Source organism: Salmo salar, chromosome ssa05 (genome assembly GCF_905237065.1).
Source record: "Salmo salar chromosome ssa05, Ssal_v3.1, whole genome shotgun sequence".
Taxonomy (NCBI): domain Eukaryota; kingdom Metazoa; phylum Chordata; class Actinopteri; order Salmoniformes; family Salmonidae; genus Salmo; species Salmo salar.
Genome location: NC_059446.1, coordinates 36,536,094 through 36,549,588, shown reverse-complemented (window position 1 = coordinate 36,549,588; position 13,495 = coordinate 36,536,094). Strand labels below are relative to the sequence as shown.

At 42.1% G+C, this 13,495-nt stretch overlaps 2 protein-coding genes across 4 annotated transcripts in view; both read left to right on the top strand.

The window, feature by feature from the left end:
- The window catches only part of LOC106604749 (adhesion G-protein coupled receptor G2), a 29,683-nt gene extending 26,721 nt beyond the window's left edge, over window positions 1-2,962 (top strand). The window contains exons 20-23 of the mRNA XM_014199730.2: window positions 1,229-1,334; window positions 1,459-1,745; window positions 1,913-2,014; window positions 2,123-2,962. Of these exons, the coding sequence (XP_014055205.1) occupies window positions 1,229-1,334; window positions 1,459-1,745; window positions 1,913-2,014; window positions 2,123-2,274 (647 nt within the window). The 3' untranslated portion in view covers window positions 2,275-2,962. The remainder of the gene's footprint in view (window positions 1-1,228; window positions 1,335-1,458; window positions 1,746-1,912; window positions 2,015-2,122) is intronic.
- A 2,480-nt stretch (window positions 2,963-5,442) lies between these two features.
- vgll1 (vestigial like family member 1) lies at window positions 5,443-13,007 on the top strand. Of its 3 annotated transcripts, none has more exons than XM_014199728.2 (4): window positions 5,443-5,745; window positions 8,488-8,599; window positions 11,099-11,494; window positions 11,760-13,007. In XM_014199728.2, the coding sequence occupies exons 2-4, from the start codon at window positions 8,503-8,505 to the stop codon at window positions 11,789-11,791; spliced, it is 525 nt and encodes a 174-aa protein (XP_014055203.2). In that variant the 5' UTR covers window positions 5,443-5,745; window positions 8,488-8,502; the 3' UTR covers window positions 11,792-13,007. The 3 variants fall into 3 exon arrangements, with proteins under 3 accessions (XP_014055203.2, XP_014055201.2, XP_014055202.2); XM_014199726.2 differs by having other exon boundaries at window positions 8,388-8,599; XM_014199727.2 differs by having other exon boundaries at window positions 8,388-8,599; window positions 11,712-13,007.
- Window positions 13,008-13,495: the final 488 nt, after the last annotated feature.

Genomic DNA, 13,495 nt, shown 5'->3' with positions numbered 1-13,495 from the left:
GCGGTCTTGAGCGCAGGGTTGGCATCACCCCTTCCGGCTCAATGCCTACTTCGCCCTGGCACATGCGGGGCGCTGGTACTGTGCCTACCAGCCTGAAAATCCCAGGCCTCACCACAGCCCCAACCCCAAAGCACGGGACCTGTCCAGTCTGCCATACAAGGGTACGGGGAGCTGGCCTGGGGCTCCAATCTCGCCCCGCCAAATAGCCCTTGTGCCCCCCCCAAAAAAATTATTGGGGCTGCCTCTCGGGTTCTACCTGCCTCCCAGGCAGGTTCTCATAGTGGGCACGCAACTGCTCCCATGTCCAGTCAATCCTCTCCTCCAATACTTCCAGCGACCAGGAATCCATCTCCTCCCGAGCGCGCTGCTTCCAATAGTCCTCCTGTGGCTTCCTCCTCTTCCGCTGCTTGGTCCTTTGGTGGTGGGTAGTTCTGTAACAGCTGTCTTCAGAAACGGACCAAAATGCGGCAGAGTTAGTGTTCAACATGATTTAATAAACGGAACACTATGCAATTTACAAAAACAAGAAAAACTGACAGTCAACACAGTCCTGTCAGGTGCAACCACAATGACAAGAACAGTCTTACAGGCATACAAAAACGCAGTGCAAGAACAACTACCCACAACCCCAAAGAAAAACACACACACCTATATAGGACTCCCAATCAAAGGCAACTCAACACACCTGCCTTCAATTGGAAGTCCCAATCACCAACACAAACATTCACACACACAAAACTGCCACGTCCTGACCCCAAAACTAATACAATAGCTCCATCTGCTGGTCAGGATGTGACAAAATGTGTAATAAGTCAAGGGTTATGAATTACTTCTAAAGGCTATCTGTCTGTGGTTACGGATATTACCGTAGCACAAGCAAGACGCAATCTACACATTGCATTGGGGCAAAACTATCAGAGTTTTGTGTGATGATGCAATCGTTATAGTTATGCTGCCATATTGCCAGAGTTGCTGAAAAAAGAACTCTGCCTCCCAATAGCAATGTTTGCACATTAAAATCGCTATTGACTGCCTCTCTCTGTCTTCATTGTTGATATGCTGTGTATATATATATATATATATATATCTATATATATATATATATATTATAGGTTGGCCAAAGAAAATACCTGATAAAAATGAATTTATATGAATGCTTTAAGTACATAAATTGTTTGTTTGACTAAGGGAATAGAATGAAGAAGTAAAGTTCTCTGTCTCCACACAGGCATTCCTCTGGTGATTGTCAGCCTGGTCCTGGCCATTGAGAAGGATGCCTATGGCAATGTTCTATCTGAGGACTCCCTTGACTCTCTACAGGGCTCTGAGCCATTGTGAGTATGCAGCATGGCCAGCTGACCACTGTTACTGATACATGTGATTAATCACATTTCTCTTTCTCTCTCTCTATTTCACTCTCTCTCTCTCTCCCTCCCTCCCTCTTCCTCCTGTTCTCAGCTGTTGGATGCAGAGTAACGTTTTCTTCTACATCACCATCGTGGCATTCGTGCTACTGGTTATGGTCTTAAACATAGTCGTGTTCATCATGGTTCTGATCCAGATCCGACACATGCAGACCAATAATCCTGCAGCTACAGTCAGCAAGCGCAGTGTCATGCATGATCTGAGGGCGGTGGCCAGTCTCACCTTCCTATTGGGTCTCACCTGGCCAATAGCCTTTTTTACCTGGGGACCGGCCAGGGTACCTATGCTCCACCTCTTCTCAGTCCTTAACAGTCTGCAAGGTAAGGGGGACCAATATACGTTGTGTATATATATATGAATGAGAGAGAGAGAGAGAGAGAGAGAGAGAGAGAGAGAGAGAGAGAGAGAGAGAGAGAGAGAGAGAGAGAGAGAGAGAGAGAGAGAGAGAGAGAATTATCTTCTCATCTTCTTTCTGGCTGTGTTTCAGGGTTCTTTATCTTTGTGTTCCACTGCCTGATGAAAGAGAATGTGAGGAAGCAGTGGAGGATCCACCTGTGCTGTGGCCGATTCAGGCTCAATGACTACTCAGGTACAGTCGAGGGCCCTCCAAGCAGTCTATCTGATATTGCATAAGCCCCAGGTGGTTCATAGAGAGTGCTCCTGTGGTTGCTTCATGTTTACCTTTGACCCTGTTTAGATTGGAGCCGCTCTGTGACGATGGGCGGCAAGACCAAGCAAAACCATCTGGTGCACCGCTTTCCGTCTGTCAACATCTCCTCTAAGAATATCTCTGATGACTCCACTACAGCTAGCTGTAGCTCTGCCCCACCCTACCACCAGTGGGCCTAGTCTACTGTCGCTCCACCAGGGGGCATTCTCTACTGTCGCTCCACCAGGGGGCCTAGTCTAGTTCCACAAAGCGCATTAACTTGGCTCCACCAGGGAGCCGGGCTCACAACATAGTTCCATAATACCCCTCACCTGGAACAATGAGAAACACTTGAGCTCATGACACCATAGCAGAAACCTAAGTTCAGTCCATTCTGAATTACACTGTGAAAAGTCCAGATACTCTACTGATTCTATCTAAATGACCAGTATTCTTCCCACGAACTGCCGTATGTCTCTCTGCAGTGCAGTCTCATCATCCTCGGGAGATATACATTCATACTCTATGTGCAAGTGTTAGCCTGTTCTGTGCTTTAAAGGACATAAGCTCTATGAATAATGTGTATTATAGGACAGGGCGGCAAGTAGCCTAGTGATTAGGTTGCTGGTTCGAATCCCCAAGCCAACGAGGTGGAAAATCCATTTTATGTACCTTTGAGCAAGGCACGTAACCCTAATTGCTTTTGTAAGTCACTCTTGATAAGAGCATCTGCTGAAAAACAAACAAAAAAAGTTGACTTCATGTTGTAGAGTATGATCAATATTTTGGTACTTTATGCATTCTCTTGGTTAAATGACATTTCTCTTCCTCAAAATGTGTTTCTGTTCTTTTCATGATGTTAAATAAATAAAACATACACATAGTGAAGTTTAAAGAGTCAAGGACACTTAATGACTTTTCTTGACTTCATAGAAAGAATAGATCTTTTCAAACACATGTACAAAGCCTCCTTGCTGTTATGCGATGTACTGTAGGCTTACCCTTGATCCGTGGATCTGTCACCATTTTAACTGAGAAAAAAAATCCAGGACATTTCATGACACACATTATGTTCACCACCATCTCTAAAAGACTTGAAGGTTGATGAATGTGGATTGTTTAGCATAGGGGATAATGCAGTAGAGATATTTTATGTTCAGTCTTTTCTCCATTTCTCCATCTCAAATGCAGCTTACTGTATGAATGGCGCTCTTCCCACGCTCGCCTATTGACACAAAGATAGGGCTACTAAGTAACAATAACATTCTGTATATACAGTGGGGTGTGAAATTATTGACAGCCTTGATAAAGATGAGCAATAATGACTGTATAAAATAAATAATAAAAATACTGAGCTATATTGTATGCTCAAACAAATTGGGAAATTATACTATTTTATTCTAATACAATTGCTCAGAGAAAGCCCATGGCAAAAACCGGTGGAGTCAATGCTGTTTCCACGTCATTAAAAAAGATATATCTATGTGAATCAACTTGGAAAACTAATTGGATTTGCAAAAAGTCATATATGTAAGGGAAAGTTTGTATTTTTTTCACCCAACTTTTAACCTAAAACCAATGACAGGGTGACATTGTTGGTTGATTTCACATTGAATTCACGTTAGTTGACAACTCAACCACATGTAAATCAAAACTAGACATTTAATTGACGTCTGTGCCCGGTGGGAGAGATTTCGTTTAAGTAATTCTTTTTTTTTTTTTAAAGGTAGGGTCAAAATGATTGACAACCCTGTTTTCAATACCTTTCAATATTTCACCTTGCAAGGATAATGGCACTGAGCCTTTTTCTAAAATGTTTTATGAGTTGGAGAACACATGGGGGGGGGGGGGGTCTTAGACCATTCCTCCATATAGAATCCTTCCATATCCTTGATATCCTTTGTCTGTGCTTATGGAGTGCCCTTTTCAATTCAAACCACAGGTTTTCAATGGGTTTCAAGTCCAGAGACTGAGATGGCCTTTGCAAAACGTTGATTTTGTGGCCAATTAACCATTTCTTTGTGGGTTTGTATGTATGCCTGGGGTTATTGTCTTTCTGGAAGATCCACTTGTGACCAAGTTTCAGCCTCCTGGCAGAGGCAACCAGATTTTTTGCTAAAATGTCCTGGTACTGGGTGAAGTTAATGATGCCGTTGACCTTAACAAGGGCCCCTTCAATGGAAGCAAAAGAGTCCGATAATATCAAAGATCCACCAACACATTTTACAGTAGGTTCTTTACTGCTTATGCATTCTCATTTCGACACCAAACCCACCACTGGTATGCGTGACCAAAGAGCTCTATTTACATGTCATCTAATTGAAGACAACTGAAAACAACTTCAGTACAGTGAATCACAGATAACGACGATCCATCGACACTGAGAGTCATCAAACAATATCTACAGAAGCCCCTGCAGCAAAACACATAAAGTATATGTTCTACGCTACAGGCTAAAAAACTATTAAATTGGGGTGCTTCCAATATCTTGTCTGTAAGAAGAGCTTCATGTACCGTGTGTGACAGACCTCTGGGGTCTAATACATCTCCTGGTCTTGTAAGATTACTGCAGGGTGAGGCCTAGGGGTGAAATGTGGACTAATGCACTTCTTTACAGTCATGGGTCCCATTCCCTAAAGTGTCTCAGGTAGGAGTGCTGTTCTAAGACCAGGTACCCTCTGTCCATGTAACCATATTAATTATTGTGAAAAGGCTAAACAGATCCTAGATCAGCACTACTATGTTCCATGAATACAGGCCCTGCCCTGGTATACAGTGTACTCCAATTTTTGTGCCTGTTCTGGTACGTTGTCACTTTGCTCACTTTGTTGTATGATGGGAGTATTTGTTCTCTTTAAATTACATTGAATAAACCAAGTCAAAGCTGAGTCTTATTTTGGAAAATACATATCATTTGTTTGGCTCATGTGTCTTCCAGACAGTATACACAGTTTGTGGAGGACACATTGTGAGCATGTGTGAGCATGTTCAATGTTCAGCTGTCTGCATTCTGCCTATATGAAAACATCTATAGCAAGCATACAAAGCTTGTCTTAGTTTAACATTAGAATCATTACTTGCACAGTGCACAAAAAGTATGATCATGATGTTATCTCGGTGTAACAGCCATTCTAGAACGACGATATTCGTTTTAATCCCTTCAGTATCAAACGGTAGATATTTCCACACTTTATAATTGACAAACTCTTTCCATATAGCATGTGTTCCCATAAACCATTTTCTAAACGTGAACACGAGTTTTTGACAGTGTAGTTCACTAAGGAATGTTTTGATAAGGTGCTGCAGGTGTGTGGAGGAAGTTGTTAAGTTACATTCTCATCATACCGTCATAGCGCATCACACCCTCCCTCGCGATATCTCCACACAGCAGGCAGCTCGGGCGCAGGATGTGTTGAATGAAGGCGGGTTTCTGACGAACAAACTCTAATAAACGAAGAGTTCGATACTTTCTCCATCAATCTGGACATTTGAGAGCACAATAGTCTTAACAGGTTGTGTTTTATCAGCAGCATTTGAGGAATGCCAGTGCTGTTGTCAAAATAACGTTATTTTGAGTAATTGTGGGCAATTGCATATAGGCAGCATCAAAGGTTACTTCAATCAATCAAACCTGGGACTTGGTCCTTGATCAGAGGAGCTCACCTACTCAGGTAAGAGGGAGTACATGGCATGCATTTCTTTGTAATATAATCTTACAAGACTGCATACATAATGTATGGTTTTATCAATATTTGCAGATACATGTCTGATTATTATAATTCCCCACTTTATGGTGTATTTATTTTTCTCTGACTTATTTCGCTTGCGAACCTTTTAATTCAATATTACATGGTTGTTGACATAATTTAACTGAAAAAAGGTAGGCCGATTTATATACAGAGATAAAAGTTGTGATGCAAAAGGCAGGTTGACCTTTATTGTTAATGAATCTTGCCCTGGAGGCAAAACTGAGCGTTTCCTCTAGATTGGCCAGCTGCAAAGTCAACATTGTCTATATTGTAAAAACATTAGCTTTTTGGTCTTAAATTAAGGTTAGGGTTAGGCATTAGGGTTAGCACTGTGGTTAAGTTTAAGGTTAGGTTTAAAATCCGATTTTATGACTTTGTGGCTGCTCCAGCTACACACTAAAATATAATGGTTCTAAATAGACCCAGATAAGGGTTATTTGGCTTGTAACCATAACGGAACCCTTTTTGGTGCTGTAGTTACAACCCAATTTGGACCCCTTTTATATAGGACCCATTTTAATGGTTCTTTATAGAACCTTTATGGAGAATGGTTCTATAAAGAACCGTTAAACAAGGATCTATATAGCACCGAAAAAAAGGGTTCAGCTGTGGTTACAACCCTAATTGGGGCTATATAGAACCCTTTTTTATGTTTCTTTCTAGAACCTTTATGGAGAAAGGTTCTTTATAGAACCGTTTTCAATCTGAAAGGTTCTTTGTAGATCCTTTTGAAGAACCATACAGGGTTCTTTATTCTTTTCAGCCATGTTATACTGTTAAAATGCTATAGGTGTTATTATTGAGTTAATTGACAAGTTGAATCAAGTGAGCTACCTCTGGGACAGCTGGGGGGTCCCTGAGGAGAGAATTGAGAACCACTGGCTGATTTAGTCAACCATTTTCAATTGACACAAGGCCATGCATGGCTCATTCACAAGACACCGTCACTGGCCATAAATAATATACAATGGCATAACACAACACATTAGATAAACTGGAATGACACTCTCACCCACGGTTGTACAAAAAGAGCTGTGAGCAAACCACGCCCCAAAATATTCAAATGAGCCAGTCCCCTACATTTTAATTATCACTAAAAGCGCCAAGAACCCTTTTGTGAACTGTAAAGAACCATTGAAGAGTTCAAAGGGTTTGTTGAGACATTATGGTTCCACATAGAACCATTACCCTTCCCAAAGAACCCTTGAGGAACCCTCATTTTTAGAGCATAGTGACCACTCTGCAGAGCTGCCTCCAGTACATGAGTCATCTCAATAAATGCCAAACTGCATAAAAAGGATGTAGTGAACAGCCTGTAATGTGCTGACATGAATAAGCATTGATTTACTTTGAACCTTCAATTTGTGTAATGACAAGCAGACATTGTTTGCAAATAACAGATAAAGACCAATAAAATATGACATTTCAGTCAGGTTTTGAATAGCTTATCCTGCCCATTATTTTATGTTGATACATGCACAGATGAACGCAATTTCTCAACATGTGTTCGATGAATCAAATAAGATCACCTGGATACCTTTCATTATTGAATTATTATCCCGGCGGAGTGGAAAACAAAATGACAAATGAATGTTAGGTTATAACCCTTTTACTAATTCACGGTGAGATGATCTATGAATTCCTCTGGATGCTACAATAGCCACCCAAGTCAGTAAATAAAACAAAAATGGAGAGAGCAAGCCCTAGTTCAAAAACCTCTCTATCGCCGTACCAAACTAAAAAACACGTATCTTTGTCTTTGGAAGAGTAGGGATAGAGTGCCTTCTGAAACCACGCAATGCGCCTCGTCAAACTTCTGACAATAGTTTGGCAGCCTCTTCCTCTGTTTCGGTGCTATGCAAGTGCTATTTCGGTGCTATTTCAGGCAGCACGCCAGAGCAGTTCTTCCACTGTCAGGAGAAATGGTCATGTATGTTAATGTATGTTAATTGTATGCAAATAAAGGTTGCTTGGCCACACCCACCGCGGAAGCACAATCATTGGCTCGGATTCTCAGGTAGACTTCTGTGAGAGGTCACTGTTATGCCAGCCGACTAAACTCAACTCCACGATTCACGATGGAGTTGAGCGGTGACTAGTGTGGGCGGACTGGAGATCCGACGTGACATGAAATAAAGTTTTTTTAAATCAAAAACGATGGATTTCCACACCCAAAGAACAGCCCGCGTTTACAAAGAACAATGTCATGGAGTTGAGTTTAGTCGGGTACTGTTATGCCTGAATTCAACCCAAAACCAATGAGGAAGTCTGCTGCAGTGTTGAGAGCGGTTGAATGAAAACAATCGGTATGCCAAGCAAAGCTCTTAACATCCGTGCCAGCCCACTTTTCATTTCTATTCAGTTTGACTCACCATAAGTTCAGCGTCTGAACTGTGCATTATAATGTTATATCCATATCCCTTAATTATGGACGTACAAAAGCCATAACTCAAGTGACTCAGCAATCACATACTGTATGGGTAGCCTAGCCTACAGATGATGCATGGATTTGTTAGGCAAAATATTAATGTTCTCTACCTTCCAACCATTGTATGTTCCCCAAGGATCTAAGTTGAGTCAGCGATGGCAGGACGTTCAGGTAGCCCCCAGGTAGTTGTAAAGACAGAGGAACAGTCCAATAGAGTCATCTTCACCTACTTCCAGGGTGACATCGGTAGCATGGTGGACCAACACTTCAACCGTGCCCTCAGCAAGGCCAGTAAGACCAAGGCCCCCAGCGGGAAGGGCAAAAAGAGCCACAAGGCTGTCAAATCTGGTGAGCAGACTGATACCTAACTACAGTGAGGGAAAAAGTATTTGATCCCCTACTGATTTTGTACGTTTGCCCACTGACAAAGAAAGGATCAGTCTATAATTTTAATGGTAGGTTTATTTGAACAGTGAGAGACAGAATAACAACAAAAATATCCAGAAAAACGCATGTCAAAAATGTTATAAATTGATAGGCATTTTAATGAGGGAAATAAGTATTTGACCCCCTCTCAATCAGAAAGATTTCTGGCTCCCAGGTGTCTTTCATACAGGTAACGAGCTGAGATTAGGAGCACACTTTTAAAGGGAGTGCTCCTAACCGCAGCTTGTTACCTGTAAAAAAGACACCTGTCCACAGAAGCAATCAATCAATCAGATTCCAAACTCTCCACCATGGCCAAGACCAAAGAGCTCTCCAAGGATGTCAGGGACAAGATTGTAGACCTACATAAGGCTGGAATGGGCTACAAGACCATCGCCAAGCAGCTTGGTGAGAAGGTGACAACATTTGGTGCGTTTATTCGCAAATGGAAGAAACACAAAAGAACTGTAAATATCCCTCGGCCTGGGGCTCCATGCAAGATCTCACCTCGTGGAGTTGCAATGATCATGAGAACGGTGAGGAATCAGCCCAGAACTACACGGGAGGATCTTGTCAATGATCTCAAGGCAGCTGGGACCATTGTCACCAAGAAAACAATTGGTAACACACTACGCCGTGAAGGACTAAAATCCTGCAGCGCCCGCAAGGTCCCCCTGCTCAAGAATACATATACATGCCCGTCTGAAGTTTGCCAATGAACATCTGAATGACTCAGAGGACAACTGGTCAAAGTGTTGTGGTCAGATGAGACCAAAATGGAGCTCTTTGGCATCAACTCAACTCACCGTGTTTGGAGGAGGAGGAATGCTGCCTATGACCCCAAGAACACCATCTCCACTGTCAAACATGGAGGTGGAAACATTATGCTTTGGGGGTGTTTTTCTGCTAAGGGGACAGGACAACTTCACCGCATCAAAGTGATGATGGACGGGGCCATGTACCGTCAAATCTTGGGTGAGAACCTCCTTCCCTCAGCCAGGGCATTGAAAATTGGTCGTGGATGGGTATTCCAGTATGACAATGACCCAAAACACACGGCCAAGGCAACAAAGGAGTGGCTCAGGAAGAAGCACATTAAGGTCCTGGAGTGGCCTAGCCAGTCTCCAGACCTTAATCCCATAGAAAATCTGTGGAGGGAGCTGAAGGTTCGAGTTGCCAAACGTCAGCCTCGAAACCTTAATGACTTGGAGAAGATCTGCAAAGAGGAGTGGGACAAAATCCCTCCTGAGATGTGTGCAAACCTGGTGGCCAACTACAAGAAACGTCTGACCTCTGTGATTGCCAACAAGGGTTTTGCCACCAAGTACTAAGTCATGTTTTGCAGAGGGGTCAAATACTTATTTCCCTCATTAAAATGCAAATCATTTTATAACATTTTTGACATGCGTTTTTCAGGATTTTTTTGTTGTTATTCTGTCTCTCACTGTTCAAATAAACCTACTATTAAAATTATAGACTGATCATTTCTTTGTAAGTGGGCAAACGTACAAAATCAGTAGGGGATCAAATACTTTTTCCCCCCACTGTATGCAATGAAGGTTGGAATTAAGATTGGAGTGATTGATTGAGTGATTGGCCAATACACTTGCAATTAGGAAATAAACTTTATATAATATATATATTTTTATAATAATAATATATATATTCTTGTGGCTGAATAGAAGCAATTCCCCGCAACGATGTTCCAGCGTCTAGTGGAAATCCTTCCCAGAAGAGTGGAGGCTGTTAAAGCAGCAAAGGGGGAACCAACTCCATATTAATGCCCATGATTTTGTAATGAGATGTTTGACAAGCAGGTGTCCACATACTTTTGGCCATATAGTGTACATTGATCTAAATCAGGCTTGAATTATGAAGGCAGGTACTATCAGTCTGACAATGATTTTGATGTGATATGAAGGCCTAAGGGCTTCATGTTTCTAGAACCATATCGCAATTGAGAATCGATTCACGTTTAGAGGGAGTAATTGGCTGTTTTGGCTGCCAGAGCCAGTATACAGTGCATTCGGAAAGTATTCAGACCCCTTGACTTTTTCCACATTTTGTTATGTTACTTATTCTAAAATTGATTACATTGTTTTTTTCCCTCATCAATCTACACACAATACCACATAATGCACTGTATATATATTTTTTGTTGTTGTTGTTGAAATGATGCAGGTAATTTTATCTTATAGACTTATATTTTATCTGCTAATTTCATAGCTCGTCTATACCCCCCCAAAAAATATTAAAAAAGGCATTTCATTTTTTTGCAATGAACTTTGTATGCTATCATCATGATGCTGTCTGCACCAAACAAGAAAATGTGTGTTCACTGACATGTGAAATGTACAAAATGAACACATTTCTAGACATTTACTTTGTGGATGTATTTTTCTCAATCCACATCTGTTTCAGAGTCTGACTCAACATCTTGCCAGTGGGTTGTTCCAACCCAATCTTGGTCTGAAGACCATTTTCCCCCTGTGTCTGGTCACCTTCATCTGAGCAGCACCAATGAGTCTCTCTCCAGCCACCGCCTGGCTCTCAGCTCCCCAGATGAGAGCACCAACCCATTGGACTTCGCTCCTAGGCAACATGGTGGTCTGGGCCTGCCTGCCATGGCCTATCCCCACTCCATGACCCATGAGGGCCTGGGGGTCACTGGACAACCTTACACCAACTCCCTGCTCAATCTCCTCCACAGTGACCGGTCAGAGGTGGCTGCAGGCGTGGCCTCGGGCTCCAAACCAGAGCTCCTCCCTAGCTGGACGGGTCAACCTGGCTTCAGAGACCCCATGAACCCTGACTCAGGTATGGCTGCCTCTACCCAGATACCTTATCACTATGCATGTGTAGGGTGAGGGAGACTTCTTTCTTTCACATAGATTAGATAGTGAACTGACAAATAAATCTATAATTCCAAATCCATTGGATTTTGTAAAGATTAGGGAGGTTTTACAGTATCTGTGCTTCAGTGGGTTTTAAAAAAAACTTAATTTAATTTGGTGGTTTGCTTGGTTTTTCAAAGGTCTCTTTTGAGTTATTCAACACCTATTCTACCCTCTTTTGGGAATAGGTCTGCAGAAAAAGGAACTCTATTGGTATTAAATGAAGCTTGACCGCGCAGGGAAGAGAGGAGTCTGCAACATGTGCATGCTGTGTTCACTCCTCTGGTTATCAGACAGGCCTCCTCCACAGCCACTAAAAGAAGGAAGTGCCGGTAACTCTCCCCTCTGTTCCTCTTCGAAGGATGACTTCAGTTCCTCGCAATGCAACAGCTGGAACTGCCTCTCAGAAACAAATTACTTACTGACTAACCAGTTTGCAAACCGGATCATAATTCACATCAAAGACCAAGGTGACAACCACTGCCAGTCGCCAGTATGCTGCCTACAACTCAATAACTTTAAGCATTTATACAGAAGGACAGAGAGGGAGAAGGGGTGTGTTTGGCATGTGTAAGAAAAACAGTGTTATGTCAAAAGTAGCCTGTATTGACTGTGGAGAAACTTTACAATGTTTTTTAAGAGTATTTTATTGAAATGTTGGTGTTTAGGAATATCTGTTGTTTCCTCTGATGTGTGGACTTCTAAAGGAGGGGGTTTTGAGGTGATTTTCAGTTGTGATATGGAAACAGAAACTGTTTTCATTTTTTTGCACATAGCAAATGAATGAAATGCAGTTGATATCCTAATAAATGATTGCCAAAGTAACCATGAAAATGAAAGATGTTTATGAAGAGGTGTTTGTTATTCAGAGATTTCTGCTGAGAATACCAAGTAGACAATCTGCATTGCATTGTAGGAATTGACACAAACCTCTTTTACTGTAATAATTGAATTGTGATTCGTGCTTAATTAAACATAAAAAAAAATCTGTTCCATCTTAAAAGTAGACTCAGGGAAATGACATCGCCACGAGCAGCATCACAGATATTGAGATGAGCAAGATGCAAGACTTTGCTCCCACACAGTCACACACGGTATCTGTGCATGGGTTCACTTCACGCTGTTAGAGCGTGGTAGCCACAGGACCAAAACGGGAGAAGTTGAGCCTTGCTGTTAACTTTCTGCATCTACGTCATATCGCTGAGTCTACCTTTAATGAAGTGGAAATACATGATGAACTGGATCAGATGAGATATCTCTCGCCTGGCAAGTGCACATAGTGTTAGTTACTTTCACAGGAACAGACCTCAAGCCATTTAGAACAAGTGTGACAATACTGCCATCCTGTGGCTGAAAATAAGAGGGAAAAGTTGCCAAATGTATTTTTTTTTAATTTCTAATTGAAAATGTTAAGAAATAAATACTAGACTACTAAATATGGTTATGTTTTTGCATTCATTTTTTTATGTTCGTTATGTGTATGTACATTTACATTTCAGTAATTTAGCAGACGCTCTTATCCAGAACAACATACAGTTAATGCGTTAAGATAGCTATGGGGGACATACACATATCACAGGCATAGTAAGTACACTTTTCCTCAATAAAGTAGCTAACAGCAAAGTCAGAGCTAGAAGGGGGGGGTCGAGGTGAGGAGGGGGATTATTTAAGATACTCTTTGAAGAGGTCCCTACCTCTTTCAGGTGCTTTTGGAAGATGGGCAGGGGCTCTGCTGTCTTAGCTTCAGGGGGAAGCTGGTTCCACCATTGGGGGTGCCAGGACCCAGAAGAGCTTGGGTACGTGGTGCAGACACAGATCCTCTCCACGTCACCTGGTAGTAGCGGCTTGCCAGGTATGATGCAATCCAAGAGTGTGCAGAGCCTGAGACACCCAGCCCTGGGTGGAGAGGAGGATCTGATGGTTC